The sequence below is a fragment of the Mus musculus genome, chromosome 18 (genome assembly GCF_000001635.26).
Source record: "Mus musculus strain C57BL/6J chromosome 18, GRCm38.p6 C57BL/6J".
NCBI lineage: Eukaryota > Metazoa > Chordata > Mammalia > Rodentia > Muridae > Mus > Mus musculus.
Genome location: NC_000084.6, coordinates 11,979,549 through 11,998,066, shown reverse-complemented (window position 1 = coordinate 11,998,066; position 18,518 = coordinate 11,979,549). Strand labels below are relative to the sequence as shown.

At 46.2% G+C, this 18,518-nt stretch overlaps 1 protein-coding gene across 16 annotated transcripts in view; it reads left to right on the top strand.

Annotated features, from left to right (window-relative positions):
• The window catches only part of Tmem241 (transmembrane protein 241), a 141,452-nt gene extending 123,504 nt beyond the window's left edge, over positions 1 to 17,948 (top strand). For 9 of the 16 annotated variants that reach the window (XR_003952531.1, XR_003952529.1, XR_003952533.1 and 6 more), the window contains 2 exons: positions 4,439 to 4,503; positions 14,474 to 17,948. Coding sequence is in view for 10 of the 16 variants with exons in the window: in XM_030250518.1 (XP_030106378.1) it covers positions 4,439 to 4,503; positions 14,474 to 14,537 (129 nt within the window). In the remaining 6 variants the exon portion in view is untranslated. Of the gene's footprint in view, positions 1 to 4,438; positions 4,504 to 14,424 lie in introns of all 16 variants that reach the window. The other 7 variants (NR_110356.1, NM_001289667.1, NM_001289666.1 and 4 more) reach the window with 4 other exon arrangements.
• Positions 17,949 to 18,518: the final 570 nt, after the last annotated feature.

Below are 18,518 nucleotides of genomic sequence, written 5' to 3'. Positions count from 1 at the left end.
TAAGTGGTATCCTAGTCACTGCTCTATTGCTGTGACGAGACACCAAGACCAAGGCAACTCCTATAAAAGAAAATATTTAATTGGGGCTTGCTTACAGTTTCAGGAGGTTAGCCTGTTATCATCATGATGGGGAACATGGCAATACACTGGAGCTGAGAGTTACATCCTGATCCACAGGCTAAGAAAGACTCTGAGCTTGACATGGGATTTTGAAACCTGAAGCCCACCCCCAGTGACACACTTCCTCCAGCACCTCCTAATCCTTCTAATCCTTTCAAATACTGCTACTCCCTGGTGACCAAGCATTTAACAATATAAATCTTTCTGAGCCATTTTTCAAACCACCACAAATGAACAATCTAGTAACATTAAGGGAATTTCTACCGTTGTATAACCCTCACTACTATCTCCCTCAACAGATCTTCTCTCTAAACTGAAACTGCACTCATTTGTCAGTAGCTCTCCTTTCTGGGCTCCTCCAGGCCATGGCGGCTCTGTTCTGCCTCCACGAGTTTTGTGACTAGATACCTTACATATGTGGAATCTGATTTCACTTGGCCTAACATCCATGCTGAATTAAGTTTCAGAATTGCCTCTTTTCAAAGGCTGAGTGCTGCCTCCACTGTGAGTCAGTCTCTCTGCCTGCTCCTCTCTCAGTAGACATTTTGGTTGCTCCTAACTCTGTCATGAATGACGCCACTGTGAATGTGGGTGTGTGGAAAATAGGAGGTTTGTGTGTGTGCATATGTGAATGTGGGTGTGTGTGTGTATTTTATGCTTGTGTCATGGGTGTATAGGTCTAAGGACAACCTTGGGTGTCATTTATCAAGTGCCTTTCTACCATTTGTTTGAGATACAATCTCTTATTGGCCTGGAACTTACCAAGTAGGCTGGGCAGGCTGGCCTGTGAGTTCCAGGGCTCCACCTCTCTCTGCCTCCTATCTTAAGCACCCACTGCGTTTACAAGCATCTGCCAAGTTGCCATCTTTTTATGTGGATTCTAGAGACTTCATTGAGATCCCTACGCTTGTGTGGCAAGTGGTTTACTAATTTAGTGATATCCCCAGCCCTTCCAGTGGCTTCTCAAAGCCACCAGTGGCTTATGAGGCCCTTTCTTGAGTTCCTGGCCATGAAAGAAGGTTGAGCTAGGACACAAGGCTTTGGTTTTATTCTCAGTGCCACAGACCAATAGTTCCTGGAGCACATCACAGCCTCTGAATTACAGCCCTCACCTGTTAGCCAAAGGAGGGCTCTACTGCTTAGGCCTTGCCCCTACATGATACATTTTATATTCTGGCCTGGAACACTAAGCCTCTGGCTTTTACTTCTGCATAGGTGGGGTTATAAGTGGAGTGGCCCTTTGGTACAGGATCAACATTGGCACTGAGGAGTAGTCCTAGTAGTCCTGAAGTCTGTGGTATACAGAAAACTATCACTTTGAGCACACATGAATTTTGCCCTCAGACATAGAGAGGTCAGCATTTGGGAGCCATTTACTGAGTGAGCAGGCCAGACTGCCTGGCTGCCCAGCATCCACCTTACTGAGAGTTTGCCACTGCTATAGTAATGGAAGTGAAAAAAGTATAAAAGCTAAAAACCGTGACAATTCTTGCAAAGTAGATGGAAAAACAGCCTGTTTCACTCTGCAGTAGCCCTGCCAGGCAAGTACGTCACAGCATTTTTGACAGGAACAAGCCACCCTGATTTATAACATGTCAGCGAGTGTCACAACCATCAGCAGTCTCACTTGTTAGAAGAGAAATCTTTGGAGGAGCTTGAAAACATGCTCAGGAGGAAGGTGGGAGGCTGCACAAACATTTCCAGGAAGGAGTAGAGGCAGAGGCACCCGAAGCCGCGTGGCTGTCAGACCAAACAGATTTTCAAGTAAGGGCTGGTTTGAAAACTTTAAGACATGTTTTTCTTGGCAAAAGGCACTGTTCACAGGCACAATGAGGCCAGCTGTCTTAACTCCTGGCAGACAGGATTCCTCCCAAGTTCTAGAACCTTCTGGAAGTACAGACATGCAGGCCTGGGTGAGATTATTCCCGACAAGGGACACCTCCCTTTTCTCGGGCAGGATTAAATCTCACAGGAAAAGGCAATCAGAGACGAGGCAGAGAAACGGGCAGAGGGGCCCACTGGAAGATCTGATGGAGAAGGGCAAAGGACGCCCAGAGAGATGGCTCAGAACGTAAGGCCACTCGCTGCCACACCTGACTGTCTCCAGAGCCCACATGGTAGAAGGAGAGAACCAGATTCTGTACAGGCACACTGTCTCACACACACACACACACACACACACACACACACACACACTCATTCAATAAATAAATGTAAAAACTTTTAAAGAAAAATGAGATGCAGCCAGTGACAGAGAAAGAGAAAAGGTATGAGATGTAAGTCACAGTAGAGTACTACAGGGCATTAGGCAGACATTACAGCTAACAGCCATGGGGGCTGCACACTTCCCTCCTGCCAGTTCCAAGAAGCACGTCACTGTTGATACCGTGCCAGGAAACAACAAATGTTTTGAAAGAAAAGAGGGACTATTGGGATAGCTAGCTTTGTTCAAGGTTTGTAATGAAGACAAGTGATCAAGGAAAATGGCAATTAAAGTGAGAGTAGAAGGAATAGAGAGACACAGACACACAGGATAAGGTGACAGTTCTCTAAGCAGGTAAATGCAGAAACCTTGGTGCAGTATGTTTGGAGAACGTGCAAATGAAATAATCATGGTAGGTAGAAATGAAGTCACGATAGGACAGTGGTCCGTAAAGGCAACTGCATCCAGGAACTCCGAGCCTGGGGCCTTTATGTTAGGGTTAGCCTTTACCCTCTTCAGCTTATCCTCTATCTGGAAACGAGACCATGAGAAACATGTTTGTGTGGATAGCATTCCTCATTTCCAAAGTCAGAATCTGCCCTGCTGTTTCAAGGCTGGTTCCTGCCCTGATCTCGAAGGCCTAAGAAAAGAAAGATGTCTAAGGATGGTGGTGCATACCTGCACACTTGAAGATTAAGTGGTGATGGTGGGAGGATCACGCCCGGCAGGATCTCAAGTTCAAAGCTAGCCTGTGCTTTGGAGGAAGGCGGCCATCATCCCTGTCCTCTGGCCTGGCCTGGAGCATCTCTGCAGACAATACAGAGGTCTTTTGTATACATTTTTGCTGAAAATCAATAAACTGAGGAAAATGAAAAGTGCTGCCACACAAGAGTGAGGACAAGACGCTCAGACCCAAATACAGCCAGATGTGGCAGTGGGCATCCATAACTGCAGCTCTTCTGCAGCAAGATGGGAGGAGGCAGGAGAATCCTGAAAGCTGGTGGAGCAGGCTAGCCTGGAGAGTGAGTGCATCAGTGAACAAGAGACCCTGGTTCAAACAAGGCAGAGATGAGGGCAGACACATGAAGTTGTCCTCTGACCTCCACGTTTGTGCTATGGCACGTGAGGGCCCGTATGCATGCCCATGAGCAAACACACAGAAAACAGGAAGGAGGGAGAAAAAGAAGAAGGGGGAAGGGAGAGGAGAGAAGAGAAGGAAAAATCATGCATGAGGAGGGACTTACCAAACCCATTCCTGGCCATCTTCTTGCTGCATATTCCAAGCTGGGACATCTGAAAGGCCTCTGGGACGACACAGGATGTCCCTTTGAAGGGGGTTAGCCAAGAGTTCTGAGCGCTCCCCGCTTGAACGGCTTTCAGCGGTAGCCTGCACCCTACTGTCATAACAAGAAAACAGGTTCCTTTCTTGGAGAGCCTGTTTTGGCCTGCAGAATTGAGAATTCTAGACACAAGAACCATCGTGGCTTAGCGGGGACATTCTAAGTGTGGGCAGAGGTGGGTCATTGGTACACACTCATTTCACGACAACTGTTCTGGAGTCTGGACCCTATGGCTGCCACTCCTTAGAGTCTTTTCTGGGATTTTTGGCTCTAGAAGGTACAGGGCTAACCTTTCCCTCTGCCTTGGCTTAGTGCTAACCTCCGCTCCTGTGATTCAGATAAATTGCCGATTCAACTGCTCTCTTTCTCCCAGGAAACGCTTGGCTTCTTAGAATGTGTGTCACAGTCAAGAAAGGCTGGGGTGTTAGAAGAGGCAAAGAGATGACGCTTTATGGATGATAAGGGTTTACCCAGAAGACCCGGGCGCAGGCTACCCGCGCTGGGGATGGCTTGCTTCTGTGCACAGACACGGGATGAGCACACTGCGTTAGCACAGTCTCTTATTTGGGCAGATGGGGTGACTTTGGCACTATACCTCTCTTGTGAGAAGCCTAGAAATTAAATGTTTCTTTATGGGTTCCAACAGGCCACAGGACATAGTGTTTTCCACATCACACTTGTTGTTCATGGCTAAATGCAGAAGACTAGTGGGCATCAACAGCTGGACTGGGAGGCATAGACTCCTGCTGCTCTGAGATATTTGTTGTTTCTGCAGGTCGTCACAGCTGGCTTGTCGATGTTGCTGTTTGATATGGCCCTGACCAAAGCAACTGTGGGATGGTAAGTTCTCTATAGAGAGAGAAAACACAATCCATCAGGAGAACAAGTTTGCTCAAATGAAGCAGGGGTATGTGCTGGGTAGATGTGTCCATCATCAGTAAATTTCCACACTGGTGATGCCTTCCCTGTTTTATTTAGTCATTGGTTGGTTGGTTGTTGCTGTACTAGGACTTTAATGGTTCATGTGTCCCAGGCAAGCACTCTTGCATACTACACCTCCTGCCTCAGACACTGGACTGGCAGGCATAAGCAGGCGTGCCCACTTCTTTATCTTTTAACAGTTACCAGTGTGTGAATTTACAGGTAAGAGAGCACTCCTATCACTCTTACACAACTCATATAATATACGGTGTTATGCACAATGTCATATGATTATACAGCATGTTCTTACACATTCTGTATAAACTCTAACCAATACCCAGGTCACATGCCACCAGAATAACTTTTAGCCACTCACATCTCCAGTGGTGTAGCCAGCATTGGTGCCTGGGGGGGTTCATTCCTGTGGCTGATCCCCTGGGGTACTGTCTGTGTTATGGAAACACGTGTTACATTTGAACAACAGTAGTTAGTTCCTATGGGCTAAGTGTGAAGGGCAGCCCAGTCTGCCCAGTGAAGTCCGTGATGGTGAGTCCAAGGGGGTGAACTAGCATCCTGTGTGCTTTGGGATAGAGGGGCTTCCTTCAGTAGCTCGATATTTCCCACAGACCTAGTATGTGTCAGGAGCTGTCCTTGAGTGTCCTTGCTACTTCTAAGGTGTCCACAGACAGTCATTCCCGTAACTGAAGGTAAGCCCTTACCTAAGTCATCCCAGACAGACAGAGTGAGCAGCTTTTGTTCAAAGTACTCAGAAAAATGAACCCATGTCCTCTCTGGAAGCAACATTTCCTGTCTGGAGAAGAATAGCAGAAGGTAGATTTAAAAAAAGAAGGAGGAGAAGGAGAGAAGGAGAAGGAGAGAAGGAGGAGGAAGAGGAAGAGGAGGGGGAGGAGGAGGAGAGGAGAAGAACAAATGTTCCTCTACTTTTCTTCTCCTTTTTTTGTTTATTTTACTTTACTTTAATTTATAAGTTGTTGTTGTTGTTGTTGTTTGAGACAGGGCCTCACTATATATCTCTGGCTGTCCTGGAACTATTGGGTATGCCAGACTGGCCTCGAACTCACAGTGATCCACCTGCTTCTGCCTCCCAGTGCTGGGATCAAAGGCACACACCACGATCTCTAGTTTCCTCTTCTTTTTAATGACTGTTTAGAGGACCGGAGAGATGGCTCAATCTGTAAAGTACTTAAGGAGTACAATTCTGAGTTCAGTTCTTAAAACCAAAGCTAAGAAAGCCAGTGGAGTGGTGTGGTCATTTTAGTCCTGGGAAGGTGGAAACAGATGAATCCTGGGGCTTGCTGGCCAGGCCAGCTAGCATACTGAGCAAACTTCAGCTCAGTGAGAGATACTTCAGAAACTTCTTAGTCAGTGTTCTGCTATTGTGAAGAGACACCATGACCACAGAAACTCTTATAAAGGAAAACATTTCATTGGGGCTGGCTTATAATCTCAGATATTTGTCTATTATCAGCATGGCGGGGAACATGGCAGCAGGCAAGCAGACATGGTGCTGGAGAAGTAGCCAAGAGTTCCATATCCAAAGACAGCAGGAAGAGAGTCTCTGGGCTTGGAATGTGCTGTTTGAACCCTTAAAACCCACCCCTAGTGCCACAATAAGTCCATACCTCCTAGACCTTTCAAATAGTGCCATTCCCTGGTGACCAGGGATTCAAATCTATGAGCCTATGAAGGCTGATCTCATTCAGACCACCACAGAAAACAAGGCAGATGGCATTCTGAGGAACTTTGACACCCAGGGTTGTCCTCTGGCCTCTAGATGCATGTGCACAGAAGTACATGCACACACACATACACACACACATACACATGCACACACATAAAATCTACTCATCTGCAAAGTGATAACTATGTCTGACATCTTTGCATTAATACATCTTACTTGCACAATCCTCCTAGTTAATTGTTTTAAAGATTAAGACACAGAGGTTCTGAGACATTTAAGTGCTTTCCCCGCTCCAGCATTGTAAAGCTGTGGGGATTGTACCAGAGTTCAAATGCAGGTTTCCATGCGTCCAAATCCCTATCGCCTAGTACTGCCTTGAGCACTGTCAGGACTTGCCGTCAGCACAGTGTACAACGTCAAAGCCCATAAGGGAGACAGACAGGAAACTGGCTTAAATGTGTCTCTTCCTACCGTAGAGATGTGTTACTCTGCCTTGTGTTACTGTAAAGGAGCCTGGAGAAGGTCCACTCACAGACAGAGAGGTGTGCTTTGGCTCTGTTTCAGACATGTCCTTGCCTTTGGGCCTGAATGAGGCAGAATATCATGGCAGAGAGCGTATGATGGAGTAAGAAGCTGACTCCATGGTACAGCCTGTAAGCAAAGAATAAGAGAGGGCCAGAGCCTCATCTCTAGCAGCCCAATTTTACCCAACCAAACCCTACCTCATAAAGGTTCTAGCCCTTCCCAAAAGTGCCACAGATGGAGTTTTTAACACATGGGCCACTCATTCAAACCATCCCATCTATCAACTGTCAAGAGCATGGTGATGGCCAGACAGCAGAGGGAGCATTTCCTGGGATGAGACAGCACTAATTCCTGGTTAGGATCTGATGTGACAAACTCAAAATGTCCATGGATTTGGTGTAGGATTAAAAACTTCATTATTGTAGCTATTTCAACTGTGTTTTATTTATTCTTTCATAATTTCATTCCTGGGTATGATGGATCTAGATCATATCTACCCTTAACTCGCATCATCTACTCTCTTTGGAGTCCCCCACATGCTTCCTGTTCTCTGTCCCCTACCCCCGGCTTGTAATCTACTGAGTTAAATTAGTGCCATCTGCTGGAGTGTTGGTTTGGTTGGCCCAGTCTTGTTGCTGCATAGCTGGGTTAGTCTGTGTGTCCAGAAGAGAGCATTCCATAGCACTCCTCCCACCTTCCGCCCTCCTGTTCTATCCACCCCTTCATCCATGATGTTCCCTGAGCTGTGTAGGGAAAGTTAGATTTTAATACATTAGCTATCATGCCGTTGAAGCCATGTTGATGTCCTTGTGCTGTGCCACCGCTGGGGGCCATGTTAATGTGCGTGTTCTGCATTACCATCTAGGGCCACGGTGATGTCTATGGTCTGGGCTGCCTCCAAGGACTTTGCCTGGGTCCTTAGGCCTACTGAAGCTGGGGACCAGGTTTGTGGTCCGTGCTGTCACCGGAAGCCATGTGGAAGGACAATGTCCGTGCTTTCACTGACTATAAAGAACAAGGAATCTACTTTTGCAGTGGTATTGATGATCGTAGAAACTGAGAAAGAGGGGCATTGGAGGCTTCTGTGACAACCCACCAATCCACCCCCAAAAAGTAGCAGCCTAAACAGAGGCTATTAAAGAGGAGAACTCTTAAAAAGTATGATAAAGAATGTAAAAGGCAGCTCTTCACAATTGCTGGCTTCTGGTGAGGGTGTGGGAGGGGAGGGACTCAGTTCTATTCAAGGGGCAGGCCACTGAGAGTTCCACCGTGCTCCAAGGAGGATGCAGATAACATAAATTGCACTTATTTTTTTTTATTTTTTATTTTTTTGTTTTCTTTTGGGAGGGAGGTCAAAAGGGTGAGGTGATCGTGGAAGGACAGGGTAATGAGTGTGAGGGAATGCATGATGTGAAATTCCCAAAGAACCAAGGCAGGTGGATCGCTGCAAGTTTGAGGCCAGCCTGGTTCACATAGTGGGCTCCAGGACAACCAGAGAGCTACACAGTGAGACTCTGTCTCAGGATAAAACAACACAAGAGATTATACTGAGTGCTGTATGCAACCCGTGGGGAAACTGTCAACGCAGTGTGAGATATTATCTACTTCTCAAGGGAAAATGGAGTCAGAAAGCCTTTGTGGGAGCATAGGCTAGTCATCTTGGGGGAATCAAGTGGATGTGAAGAGTAGAGGGGAGAGAAGGTAGCAGTGCTTGGTAGGCAAGCCTTGGAACTGTCGCTGAGAGCACTAGGCCTTTCTTACCCAGGGAAGGCAGGGCTAGAGGTGCCGACGGTGAGATCAAGGATTCAGAATGGGCTCTAAGCCACACAGCTAACCCCTACCCCATACTTGCTCTCTCGGTCCTGAGACAGAATGATAGGTGAGGCCCTAAAACTGTCCAAAGAGGACACACACATGCCTTTTGTATGTAGTATGCATGGATGCATGTATATATTTCTGTGTGTGTGTGTGTGTGTGTGTGTGTGTGTGTGTGTGCGTGCGCGCGTGCGCATGCGTGCCTGCCCATGTGAATGTATATGCCCCAGCATTTATGTGGTGGTCAGAAACAGCTTCAGGAGTTAGCTCTCTCCTTCAACAGTGTGAGTCCCAGGGACTGAACTAAGTTTGTCAAGCTTAGAAGCAGGCATTGTTACCATTTAATCATCTCACCAGCCCTAGATGTCTGTGTCCTGTTCTGAGGCACTTAAGTGATTTCCCCCTGAATGTTATAGATCTGAGATCGTACTAGAATTCAAGCCCAGGCCTCAGTGTGTCCAAACCTTGCACAACTAAGAAGTACCAGCAAAGACTGTCAGCAGCACAGGTCAGTGTGCAAAGGTCAAAGCCCACAAAGGAGACAGGGAAACTCGCTGAGGTTTTTCTCTTCCCACCTTCATGGTGCTAGGTTCAATTCTTGACAGTATTTTTCTTTTTTGCACACATACTTTCGCATTTTGCATAGAATTTTAGAATGAACCAAGGAAACCCAGGTATTGAGCCGAGCATGGGAAATCCAACCCGGCGGCTCTCTGAGGTGAGGACGTATTAAGGCAGACTAGTAAAGAGGTTGCTGTCTGGAAGGGACTCTGTCTCCAGGCTGCTTCTCATCCTATGGAATCAAGGCTATGCCCTGAAGAAAATGGAAAGAGTGGGCATTTGGATCCAAATAGAGGAGGCAGCACGTGTGCCTATTGCAAAACAAACAAACAAACAAAACAAAACCCTTGGCTTTGGGTGTTTAGAACTTTTGAGGTTAGGATGTTTTTCAGCATCAGAGATTTTCCAAGCACACAGTGAGGAAGCAGAGGGCGTGTGGAGCTGCAATTCTGACGACGGCTGTCTCTTACCACGTGGTTGGTCCATGAAGAGGTCAAGGACCACCTGATGGCCGGGCAGCTCTCAGGTTTCAGATGGGAGAGGTTGGTCTTTGTCTCCCGGTAACCTAAACTAATTGAACATCTCAAAGAGCAGGGGTTGCAGGCCTTAAGGTTGTGTTTTTGTTTTGTGTTTGTTTGTTTTGTTTTATGTTTTAGTGCTACTGCCTTTTCCTGTACAGTTGTTGTTTCTTTTGTTTTGGTTGATTTTTAAATTTTAAATTAGTCACTAGCATTTAGAAATTAGTGGCTTCCTTCTACAAATCTCGATTTCCATACTCCTTTGAAAATGATGACCGACTGTGAGTTTGTGTTGGGTCTGTGACTACATATGGCAGCAGCTGCTGGGGTGGATAGACACTGCCCTCCGATCTCCCATGATCACACTCACAAGGCCGTGCCTGCCTTCCCAGAAGGGTAGCGTCTTAGCTGAGCAAAGGAGGTCATCTAGAGTAGGGTGTCTGGGCTGGCAGGACAGCTGAGTGGGTAAAGGTGCCTGCCTCTAAACCCAACCATCTGAGCTTGATCCAGCTCTCACAAACCGCTCCCTGACATTCACACATGTGCCCCAGCACACAGACACTCACACATGTGCCCCAGCACACAGGCACTCACACTCACAGGTGTGCCACAGCATACAGGCACTCACACTCACAGGTGTGCCCCAGCACACAGGCACTCACACTCACAGGTGTGCCCCAGCACACAGGCACTCACACTCACAGGTGTGCCACAGCACACAGGCACACACACTCACAGGTGTGCCCCAGCACACAGGCACTCACACTCACAGGTGTGCCACAGCACACAGGCACACACACTCACATATGTGCCCCAGCACACAGAAACTCACACATGTGCCCCAGCACACAGGTACTCACACATATGCTCCAGCACACAGGCACACACACTCACACATATGCCCCAACACACAGGCACACACACTCACAGGTGTGCCACAGCACACAGGCACACAACACTCACTCATGTGCCCCAGCACACAGACACTCACACATGTGCCACAGCACACAGGTACTCACACTCACAGGTGTGTCCCAGCACACAGGCACTCACACTCACACATGTGCCCCAGCACACAGGTACTCACACTCACAGGTGTGCCCCAGCACACAGGCACTCACACTCACACATGTGCCCCAGCACACAGGTACTCACACTCACACATGTGCCACAGCACACAGGCACTGACAACTCTTCCGTGGAAGGAAAATCACTAGTTCAAGGTTCTGAGAAGAGAGTGGAGAGAATGTTATGTGGACAAGATCCTCAGAAGTTTGTTCAGCTCAGCTCAAGTCCTGGCAGCATCTCCCTGGGCGTGGCTTTGAAAGTGGCTCTATGATAGACTGATGTATAAGTGTATCCCTCCCCTGCTCCCAGCTCCCTCACTGGTGGGAATCCAGCATCATGGGCTTGCTGATGATTCAGCCTTCCAAGGACCATACCTAAGAGTAGCTATCAACCTTCATACCTGATGTGTTAGCATTCAGAGTCTTAGCTAAAAGCAACTGTGTCATGTAGCCATTTGTCTTGGTTTTAATGATCAAAAGTATATTTTGAGCTCATTAATTATTTAGATTTTATATAATTCATTTTAAAAATTAATACAGTTTTATAGTTCATGCTGATTCACTCTATTAAAAAACTCTAGCAGAGGAGATTCAACACATGCAAGGGAAGTCACCTGTGAGCAGTCTCCCTGCTGAGAATTATTTGTGGTGCCAGAGTTTCACTCCCCTTTGGGATGATATAAGTCTAAGGCTGTGGGGAATGACCACAGTGCATATACTACCTTCTGAGGATTCCACTGACAACTCTCTACCTTTGGTCATTGTTCACTGGGTCTGCCACTCATCATAGGTGGCCAACCATGACAGTCACTCAGATTTGATCACCAACGATCTTTAAAAAACAATTGTAAAGAGCTGGGTGTGTGGTTATGCGTGTGCATGTGCGCATACGCACACACACACACACACACACACACACTCCAGTCCTGAGGAAGCTGAGGCAGGAGGATTGTAAGTTTGAGACCAGCCTGTGATACTTAGATCTAGAAAATAAAGAACAAACAACAGCAACAACAAAACCCCAACAATAAAAAACAAATAACAAAAACAAAACAAAACAAAACAAAACAAAAAAGCGTTTTTAGTTATCTTTGAGTCAAGATATCTTATCCTGATTTTAGGGGCCCTTCTTGGAGACTGCTCAAGTCTTGGCAGACAGAAAATGAATTTAGGAGCCAAGGAAAAATATCCTAATATTCTTTAAATCCCTTTAGGACTACAGTGAATGAAACGTGTCAGTTTCCCATTTGAATTATACGTTGGGCATCTCATTTTAGAAGACATTACTCAGGACTCGAGATGGAGCTCAGTGGATAGAGTGCTTGCCTGCTTGCTTAAGATCAAAACCCTGGGTTCCACCTCAGAACCACATCAAACTGGATGTGCTGTGTTCTTGTTTACATGACAAGTTTAAATACATTAAGACCTTTCATCAGATTGTGAACTTCATTCTGCAAAGGAGTGAGACATTGGGGAACTACATTCTAGTGAGGTAGTGAGGTAGGGAGTAAAAACCAAGAAGTTGGAATACACACACACACACACACACACACACACACACACACACACACATTGTGTGCTGGGTCTGCATCTAAGGGAAAATACAGTCTGTTGAGTTCAGTGGGAACTAACCAGGCAGCCACAATAACAGATGTAAGGTAAGACAAGCTCTTTGGCCCCCACAGGGGAAGAAAGAGACACTGAAATAACTCTGGAAGAGATGCCTGGAGTGGGTGTTTGTGGCCATGTGTGCTCTGCAGCCTGAGGTTTATGCCTCCATCTGGTGAAGTGTGTTCATTTCAGGAATGATAGGGATTAGAAGGTTTGCAAACAGCTCAGTCAAGCTCCAACTTAAATAGTTGTAATACTATTAAGACTCCAGACCCCAAGTGAGATCTCCCTGATGTCTGAAAAGCAACATCAAAGTTCACCTCTTGGCTCCTCCGGGTTTATTTCTCACCATTCACTAAGCTCCATGGCCCTTCAGGAAGTCTCTCTGCCAAAGGGATGAATGCAAGGTTATTATAGCAGGCACTGTTCCGGCTGCAGGAGAGCAACTGGCCTAAGGCCAGCACAGCCCTGGTCCATTCCCCTGTTTCAGGAGGATTAGTGAGAAGTGTTCACAATGAAATTGTCCCACAGCAGAGCTCTGTGCCGCCTGGCTCACGGGTGGCTCTATCTGTGTGCTTGCCCAGGGATGTGAGGAAACAACTGATCAGATGTGGGAAGAACAGCAGAGCTACTTCAGATAAAGGAATGGTACCTTCAAGGAGAGCTTGTGGAGGCAAAGAATGACTTCCCTCCCTTCATTCTTTACTAAAGAGAACAGGTGGTAGAAACCCCTCAGCTCCTGGGGTCCCACACTAGACAAAAGCCAAACAAGCTCCCCATCTTCCCAAATAGGCATTTCTAGGTTGGTCTTTTGAAACTTGGACCATGAAGTGTCTCACTAAAGCAGTCCTGTGGCAGTGATTGCAACCTCCCAGAGTGTACATGGTTCCTAAGTCACCAATTCCAGCAACATCCCTGCTGCAAGTTAAATAAAGTGAGTGATTTCGTTTCCTTCAGGCAGAGGGTGAGTAGCCAGCCCACTGCTACTGAGGCAGACATGTTTCTCTAGAAGCTCGTCTGGTTAGGGAATAGTCATGTATTTGTGGGGACTCCATTATAGGCCAAGCACAGGTGGCTTCAGATATGTTCTATGTAAGCCTCATACACACTGGGACTTGTGGTCACTTCCAGGAAGGAAACAAAGGCTGCATAGATCTGAACTCCTGACAGATTTTAAGTTTATTTCGTTCACATGCTCATACTTAGTTCATTCTTGGACTAAAGAACAGAGTGGTACAAATCACCTGAATGTCAGCATTTCTATATAGGTTTTTACTGGGAAGGTGATACGGGTGTTTCATATATTCAGCATCTCAGATGCATTAGAAAGACAGAGATACCAATGTTGAGTGTATGTGTGCTGAGTTTGCATAAGAGAACTGGGGTATTAGGTGGGTGGGCAGAGGAAGGGAAGAGAGAGTCTAACCAAAGGGTGGTCGTCACTTCTGGAAAAAACTTTCACTGACAGGGACCTGCCATCATAAACCCTTAGCAGCGATCCAGCCCAGTCCCCAGAAACACAACAGGCACCAGACTGTCTACCAAGAAGTTTAAAACAGAGGATGGAAAGGCCTCTGGGTGCATTGTATTTTAGAAATGTTAAAGTATCTAATATCTTCTCCCCGGCTGCAGTTCTCACATCTTAATTTTCAAATCGCCCACCACATTTCTTTCTGTGTTAGTGGGAAATGTATGACTCCCATTTCTGTGCTCACCTTTAAATGCTCTGTTAGTCTATTAGAAGCCACACCCTTCTTAATTAAAAGGTTGCGTCTGTACAATTTCATATTCCACAATTCCCTTTAGCCAGAAGCCCCCAAGGGGTCATGGGACGTTCTTCCCGTGCTTTTTCCTTCAGAGTGTTAACCTGGTCAGGATATGTGGGACACCCGCCCTTCCCTAAGGAGCCCACACCCGTCACTTCCCGCCCAGTGACTGATGGTTTCCCTTTAGTGATGTGATGGCTTCTGGGCTATACCTTGACCCAGGCTTGCCTGGGCTGGTCGTGGTGGAGCGCCTCACTCTTCTATGTTGTTTATAGGTGCCAGCCTGCAGGGTGAGGAAAGTTGACCATATGCTACTGTTTGCAGCTTCCTGCTTGGTGGACTTGGCGAGGCCCTGCTGGTTTTCTCAGAGCGGAGGAGTTCCTCATGAAGATGGACAAGAAAAGGCAGCCTGCAGCTTGCTGCTGGAGGACACAGCCCCTGGCCTCCCTCTTGAGAGCTATAAAAAGACCACATTACAGTGAGACCATGCTGAGGTTTCCAGCTGGGCAAAGCTGTGAGCTGCACATGCCCCAGCCAAGTTGAACACATGGATGGCTGATGATTGCAACAGCCCACTTTCTTATTATTAGGGGGACTTCCCAGGGACCGCTGCAGAGAATGGGTCCGTCTTATATGCTGAACCATCTCCTCTCTGCTGCACCCAGTTCTGCGGGATCAAGAAGCAGAGGGTCTTAATGGGATGGCTGTGTCCTACCAGTTACTGCTTTGGAATTGATGTCACAGTCCATGGAATCTTGTTGCATTTTGGGGAGTTGTTTTGTGTCTTTACATCTTGGAGTCTCTTATACCCTTTGATTTTTCTGGAGCCCATGCCTTCCCACACAAAACAAGACATGTATGTTATGACATGTGGGACAGGGCAGGTGTGGGGTTGATCAGGGGCGCTGGACCAAGTGAAACCCCAGCGAAGATCCTTAGCTTGGAGTGAGTGGCAGCCTTTGTGGTTATGCTGATGTAGTTCCAGCCTCTAATTTTCTCTTGTTCTTTTGAGTTTGTCAGGATGTGTTGAATCTGTAGACCATTGAACATGGGTAGATTAAGCTGATAACTAATCGATTACCTGAAGTCTTTGAAGTATTCTGTAGTTCAGGTGGGCCTTAAATACCACACCTTCTGCCTTAGCCTCCTGAGTGCTGAGATCGCAGGCACTAGCTATTTTATGCTTAGTGTGTGTTCCCTAAAGTCTTTACTATGTGTGATTCCTTCATAACTCAGAAGAGATCTCAAGTCATTGAGCACTGGATTTTATCTCTTACACCAAATTATAAAAATTAAAGTCCCATAGCTCTAGAGAATAAACCACTATATAAAATATTCACTTGATTCTGAAGCCAGCAAGGCTTAAGAAAATAATGCTAGATTTTCTTCTCATTGGTGTCACAGAACTTGGTTGTTGTTCCAAGTCTTCGGTGGTTTTGGCCGTACTGAGCTTACTTCATCAGCCTTCCAGTGTAGGAGACCCGTGCCATTGACCCACAGAGACCCTCTGGGCTATGAGGATTGCTCCTTGTTGCAGGCTCAGATCCAGGATGAATGAGAGCAGCTCATTGTTGCTACATTTTTTCCCCAACTTGTTGGCAAACAGAATGAAACAGGAGGATAGATTTATGTATATAGAATGTGAGGACCTTTAATTCCTGTCCTTTCCTGATCTCTGCTCATCATTTAAGGTGAAAATGTTCCAAGACTTGATGCCTGTGTACTTTTCAATTTGCTGTCTTAGAATATTTTTACATTTATTTATTCTATTATTTTATGTGTATTGTATACCACATGTGTGCCTGGTACCTGTGAAGGTCAGAAGAGGCCATCAGCTCTACAGAAACTGGAGTTACAGATAGTGAGCTGCCACGTGACTGCTGTGAATTGAACTCATGCTCTGCAAAAGTGATCTTAACTGCTGAGCTAACTCGACTCTCCTGCCCTGTAATTTGCTTTTTAAAAATATTTGTATTTAAATTGTCTGTATGTTTATAAGCATGTGCATAATGAGTGCAGGTGCCCCAGGGAGGCCAGAGGAGAATATTGGGTCCCCTGGAGTTGGAATTACAGGAAGTTATGAGCTGCCCAGTGTGGGTTCTGGGAGACAAACTCTGGTCCTCTATAGGAACATTGCATGGTCTTAACTGAGCGTGTCTCTCTAGCTGAGCACTCGCTGTTGTTCTTCATCTAGTATAGCAAACCAGTAAGTAGATAGGAATGTCCTATAGAGCAAATAGAGACTCTGAGCTTAGAATTTTCCTTTTTTTTAATACCCACAAAACTTTCTACTGCTCCCTTTCCCCTGACCCCACTTTTGCAAAAGTGGTATCTGTCCAGATGTCATCCTGTGCCTGTCCTAAATGTCATTTAAGCAATGGAGAGTCCTCAGGTGGAGAGAACCACACAGCTACTAATCCCAGCGCCATCTCTAGCAGGAAGAACCTTTACTGAGAAGTTTTACTGAGAAGTTTCAGACACTTTGGCTGTAAAGATGTCTAGCAGCTAGTGCTTTGTTTTTCAACCACATTGAGTTCCATTGTTCCTGAGTCTCTCTCGGGTGTTTTTGTTGTGTGCTGAGAAGGTAAGATGATGGGACCAGTTGCTCCTTCAGTGCACTGACCTGTGTACTCAGTTTCCATCTGTGTTCGGAGCTTCTTTCTTTAAGGTGTGGCCACCATCTTTCATCCCCCCTCCTCATGCTCAGCTCTGAAAGTTCAGTAAACCCAGGGATGCATGAAGGCCTCCCATTACTGAGCTCTGAGCTCTGCTGTGAGTACCTGGGCCCAGGCTTCTAAGGTATCCACAGACCTCATGCTGTCATGCCTACTCAATTCTGAGTTCTTACCAACTCCAAATGTATGTATGTTTGTTTGTTTGTTTGAGGCAGGGTCTCTATTATGTAGCCCTGGCTGTCCTACTAGATGTGTAGGCCAGGCTAGCCTTGAACTAGCCTGCCTTTGTCTCCCAGTACTGAACTTAAAAGGCATCCTACCATGCCTGGCTCCAGCTCCATTTCAAAACCAGGGTAAAGTGTTGTTGTTCCCTGCACAAATGAAGAGCATGCCTTCTTTCAAGGGAGGTAAAGTGTGAGTTAAGACTACATACCATCGATATAAAGTTCAACCATTTCTTTTCTTGGTAATTTGCCTCTGCCCTTTCAACCCCAACAGGGGATAACTGCAGAAATGGTTGGTTGTATCCCTGACAGCTCTTAGGGTTGTTGTTGCTTTGCATTTTGTTTTTTTAACAGTGTTTCCTCTTGTAGCCCAGGCTGGCCCCGAAGTCAAGCCTATCTGCTTGCCTCAAACCCCGAATGATCATGACTTAAGCTCAGGCGTAGGCCCCTTCCCCCACTTTCAGGCCTCTTGGCTCACACCATTGAAGCCCACAGTGCCTTCTAGACATGGGATGTTCTATTCCTGTTGGCCACACATAGCAATGAAGAAGTCAATAACTGTTGGCCAGGTTTGGATTTGCTCTAAATACTAATTTATCCTGTAAAAAAGTGACATCCTATAAAAAGATTTACTGTGAAAGTGTAACTAAGTCTGGGCATGGTGGTGCACACCTTTAATCTAAGCACTCAGGAGGTGCAGGCAGGTGCACCTCTGTGACTTTGAGGCCAGCCTCGTCACCAGAGTTCCAGGCTATCTAGGGCTACACAGTAAGACCCTGTGTCCAAAGCAAACTGAGTAACTAGACTTGTAAAAATTTTATACTGAATATATATTAACATACTAAGTTAATTATCAAATATGAATATAAACATTTTAAATCTTTTTCTTTTCTTTTTTAAGACCTATATTCCTTTTTAATGATTTATTTATTTTATGTATATGGGCACACTGTAGCTGTCTTCACCAGAAGAGGGCATCCAATCCCATTACAGATGGTTGTGAGCCACCCTGTGGTTGCTGAGAATTGAATTCAAGACCTCTTTAAGAGCAGTCAATGCTCTGAAACTCTGAGCCATCTCTCCAGCCTGAATATAATTTTTTTTTTTTTACCTTTTAAAATGTTGCAGTTTGCAGACATGGGCCACATTTTATCGTGATTGGTCATCTTGAATTTAGGGCTGTGGTTGGCTGCAGCTGCTGACCATTGATGCTTATTGTATTCCACTGAGTCCGTCTCTAGGCTCCAGGCATTTTGTGCTGTGGGAGACATTTTTGCCATTTTCCAAGAGGATAAAGAGAGATCTGTAATGTCCAGGGCTGCTGCTGTGTTAGCTGGCTCAAACAGCATGTCTGACACCACAGCTTACAAAGAGACAAGGTGGACTGAGCTTACAGCTTTAGCCTATTGTGTGTGTGTGTGGGGGGGGGGGGGTGTACTTTTGAACATCTGGGCAGCCAGATGCAGGTGA